The 4,872-nt window shown below is 43.2% G+C and overlaps 1 protein-coding gene across 1 annotated transcript in view; it reads right to left on the bottom strand.

Moving 5' to 3' along the window:
• Positions 1-4,872, bottom strand: part of TOP2A (topoisomerase (DNA) II alpha) — a 32,850-nt gene that overhangs the window by 27,207 nt on the left and 771 nt on the right. The window contains exons 2-5 of the mRNA XM_019506842.1: positions 4,589-4,729; positions 3,408-3,498; positions 2,416-2,479; positions 1,409-1,554 (exon numbers count right to left, since the gene is read on the bottom strand). Coding sequence (XP_019362387.1) covers positions 1,409-1,554; positions 2,416-2,479; positions 3,408-3,498; positions 4,589-4,729 — 442 coding nt within the window. The remainder of the gene's footprint in view (positions 1-1,408; positions 1,555-2,415; positions 2,480-3,407; positions 3,499-4,588; positions 4,730-4,872) is intronic.

Genomic DNA, 4,872 nt, shown 5'->3' with positions numbered 1-4,872 from the left:
AGTGTTTGAAATGGATCACATGCTGAATACAAACCAATGCAATATTGTTGCAAAAAGAAAAAGATAGCTAATACTGCACTGATGTGTTAACAGGAATATTGTATCCAAGTCATGGGAAGCAATTCTTGCATTTTATTATAAAGTGAGGAGGTCTCACCAGAAATATTGTGTCCAGTTTTGGGCTCTTCACTTCAAGAGATGTTGGATAGACTAGGGGAGAGGGGCCATTTAGAGACGATCGACAAACATTGCTGGAGGTCATGAAAACATGAAACATGGCTCCACAGGCTGGATGAGCTGCAACTTAGCTTAAAACAGGGGTGTCAAACTCATCTGGCCCCACAGGCTGGATCAGTAGCCTGAGGCCAGTGCACAGGCCTCTAATCTGCTCCCTATATCCATGCAGGATCTAGCACCTGCAGCATGTACTCCAGGATCCATGCTGCATGCAGATACATCCCAGAGTGGGTGAGGCAGGCACCATGTGTGGCATGGATCTCAGAGGAACTGAGATAGGTGCTGCATGAACTGCACATCTTGGATCCTGCTTGTAGGGCCAATCTACGTCAATTCAGACCCAGGGGTCAGATAACAAGGGCTCCACAGGCTGTAGGTTCAACACCCCCAGCTTGAAGAAATAAAAAAAAAGGCTGAGAAGGGATTTGACACTATTCTTCAAATACAAAAAGCTGGTAGACAGAGAACAGCAATAAATTTCTCTATTTACTGGAATGGAACAAGCAGCAAAACAGTAACAAAGGGGATCTAGGTTAGATATTAGGAAAAACTTTCTACCCAACAGGGTGTTTTAAGCACTGGAAGAGATTACCTAGATCAGTGGTTCCCAACTTTTTTAGACCACGGATCAGGAAAACATGCACTGGAAGTGACCATGGCTTGGCAAACTGTGGACCAGCATACTGCAGACCGGAAGTGACTGGCATAGTGCGGACCAGCAGCCAACACTTTCTTATACTCAGTGTAAAAAAGGGTTATCTGTCAGTCCACTGTATGCTGGTCACTTTCAGTCCAGCAGCCAAGCCTCCTGTGGACTGGGGCTTGGGAACCTCTGACCTAAATCTCTGTCTGAAAGTTTAGGACAAACATTTGTCTGGGATAGGTTACTAAAGGATGTTTCTGTCTTGAGCAGGAGACAGGAACTAGGTGACTTCCTGAGGTTATTCTGGCCTTATTTCTTGATGACTGTCTCTCACAGCCGCTAACTACAAGCAGCAAGAAAAGTGGACTTTGATAATTTTTGCATTTCTGGTGCAAACCCTTGCCTAGTCACACTTAGGTTAGTTAATGCAATTAAAGCCAATTAAGCTGGACCAAAAAAAAAAAAAAAAAATATATATATATATATATATATTCCCAGCTAGAATACATTATTTTTAAGAGACTCTACCTGTGACTTTCTTTTCATCATCATCATAGTTGCTAGATGTTAATAGGTGTCCGAAAATAAGAGCAGGTACATACATCTTCTCCACTTTATGTTCCACAACAGGAATACCTTTCCCATTGTTCCATACACAGATTGTATTATTTTCCCTGTATAGAAAAAAAATATTTTCCCATAAAAATGGAATTGGCAGTATCACATGAAGAGTCTAGTGCCAACTTAGGTAACATTCTTCCTTCTAAAATGCTTGAAGAAAATATTTTCCTAATAAACAAATAATAATAAACGAGGTGGTCATTATAAAAATGCCACTTTAAGACACTATTTCAGGACAATAACAGGGAACAGATTCTAAAACTCAAGTCAGAGGACAATGGAGCCTTACGTTTTTCCTTCTTTTACACCTACAACTTTACTAAAGAGTCTTAGCAGGACTGTCAAACTAACTTCAAAACCAAAAAATTTGCTCTACTGTTAAATATTCTTTGAATTCAAAATACTTGATTTTATTTTAATTCCACCAGTCTTCTTATTGTGGGGAAAAAGCCATAATTTCATCAAAAGGAAATTTCCTACTCAACAATGCAGATGCAGCCAGCAGAAGGAAGACAAGTCAACTTAAAACGTGCAGTCAGATCTGCAGACACAGTTGATGATGTACACATTATACATGATTTATATCTGTGCTCCACAAACGAAAAGGTACAACTGAGAGGACAAGGCAGTACAAAAATTGAAAAGGACAAAATAAGTAAAAAGCTAAAAAGAGATTGGACCTGAAATCACCACTTTGCAGGAGACCAAGATAAGAAAAATGACAAACTTGCACAGTTATTTATCTGATGAGCTGCAGGAGTTACTTCTGGTTGGGTCACACAACATGTTCTCCAGTATCTACAAGTCTAACCGCATGAGAAGGGGAAAATATACAAGTGCCAACATACTGAACTATTTTGCTCATAACACCTGAGGAAAAAATCACTGAACAAAAGTGAAAACAAAATACTTACGGATCAATTGTCACTTTAATGCAGGACATGTTTTTATCCCTCTGCTTGTTATCTGCAGCATTGACTAAAGATGAAAAAAATTACCAGATTACTTTGAGTGAGAAATCTGAGCTGTTTAGAATAGAAAAACTTTACATCCAAACAGTTTTTAATAGAACACATACATTCAGAGACCACTTAACACCCTTTGGGCTGCAAAGAGTATGGCTGTCAGGCTTGTCTGGCACCCCTGGACTGGATCTGAACCAACAGGGCTATTCATTGACTGGGATCAGGACTACTGTTACAAGTGCCTGGGTTGATGTGTTGGCTCAGGGAGTTGCAGGGCTCAACCACAGCCATGCTTTGCCCACCCACTTCCAAAACAAACCCCAAAACTCCATACCCTGGGATTGAGTTATGGATCTTGCCCCACATTCCCAGTCCCTCCAGGAGCCCAACAGACTGTATGACACAGCTCTGCAGGCTGGATCTGTATGCTTGACAACCTTGTTTTAGGAGTTTAATATTAAACAATTATCAGTTACATATGAAGATACAAGGACATTATTTTAAAGCAGGGGTGGCTAACCTGTGGCACAAGATCCACAGGCAACCTGTGTGTGAGGCATGCAGCAGATCAAGGAGGGGACAGACCACACAACAGCAAATAGGGAAAGAAGCAGAAGCAGAGAAGATCAGCTAGGGAGTATAGGGCATGAAGCAGAACAGCAGATCAGACAGAGATTGGGGATTACAGTGGCACTTGGGAATGATGAAGGCTCTTTTAAGGCATGACTGCTGAAAAGGTTGACCCCTATGGTCTTAAAAATGCTTTGCAAATCCTCACAGTTAAAGGTTATTTTAAATTACCATCAAACATTATACTTTTTTATTTTTTTTTTAAACTAAATGAAGTAAACAGTTGAGGTTCCCCTAATAGACAGGCATCCAGAATTTGTTTTCAGAAGAATAAATTGCTAGCCACTGAACTGTTAAATCCCTCAACTTACCTAGAATTTCATCAAAGATTTTGTACAATCCAGGCACAAAAGTCACATCTCTGTAGTTGAGTCCCACATCCTCATCATATACCCACATTTGCTGAAAATACAGTTGAGAAACACTCAATATTTTTCAGATCTGCTGCGATTTCCTTACCCTTAATTTATAAATCAAAGTTACACTACATTGCTTTCTAATTAACTAACTCTTGTTTAAATGGAAAATCATTAACTTTTATGTCAAGGAATTAAGTACTACTGAAGAGGCAATGTAGAGTATTGTAATTTCTTTCTAATTTATGGGAACATGACTACGCCAGCAAGCTACAAGCACTTAACATTATTGATCACAGTTGATATCTGTACTAAATGGCGAGGAAAAACATCCCATTCAAATTAAACAAAGCAGTCTTAAATAAGCACCACTTAAATGGCTCTATGCTCACTAACCCTCACAAGAACTTTCTGCCTACATTGAGCCTTTGCTGGGAAAAGCAGCATTTTAAATCTAATGAATAAATAAAATTGCAAATACTGCATAAAAACATGATGGGAAGAAACAGAACAGAGATGGAGGCTCTAGGGAGAGCAACAGCCATGGCTAAAATGTAATTGCATTAATTCCTAGTGTGGCAATGCCTACAAGCCCTAGGCCCCACAGTGCTGTACAAAGTGTTTGTACATGGCACTGTTTGTACAAACACAGCGAAGGACGTTCCCCCAGAGACTTTAAAAATCAAAACCCATCTCACGGTTTGATATCAACAAACCATCGGAAATGCCCTGTGCAGGGTTGTGCCGGAGACAAAAGAGGATGTGCCCGTGTTTCCCATTTTACGAAAGTAACTTCAGCCACCCAGTAAGGCAAAAGGCGCTTTGCTCTGTCTGAACCCCCCACCCCCCATCTTTCACAACACACAGGAGCTGGACCTTTTGTGATTATTGCACACATACACACGCCAGCTGGATCTTTGGCGGTCAGACACACAGGCGCGCTAACAAGCTCTTTTGCAGTTATACATGCCCTAACTAGACCTCTGGCATTTGCCCCCACACAAGCTGGATCTGAGGCGGTTACACGCACGCACACACAGGGGTTCTGGCAGTTGCGCGCGCACAGGCTGGACTCCGGGCAGTTACATACACGGGCGCGCACACACGCACGCGCGCGCGCGGCGGCGGACGGGCACCTGGGTGAGGAGCTCCACGGAGCCGATGTAGGTGTCGGGCCGGAGCAGGATGTGCTCCAGCTGCGTTTTCTTCTGGTAGATCCTCTCCACCGACAGCCGCTTCTCCTTGGCGGCCTTCGCCTGCGGGTTCTCGCTCAGCGCCTGGCCGCGGGGACACGAGAGCGATGGCACCGGAGCCCAACACAGGGCGGTGACCCTCCCCCCCGGGCCCTCTCCCCGTGCTGTGCTTCGCGCCCCCCACCCAACCCCCGCCCCAGGGATTGGCGGGGCCCCGGCGCACCCCC

Source organism: Gavialis gangeticus, unplaced genomic scaffold (assembly GCF_001723915.1).
Source record: "Gavialis gangeticus isolate Ggan-Ray unplaced genomic scaffold, GavGan_comp1, whole genome shotgun sequence".
In the NCBI taxonomy this organism is placed as follows: Eukaryota; Metazoa; Chordata; order Crocodylia; family Gavialidae; genus Gavialis; species Gavialis gangeticus.
This window is presented reverse-complemented; position numbering and strand designations above follow the sequence as displayed.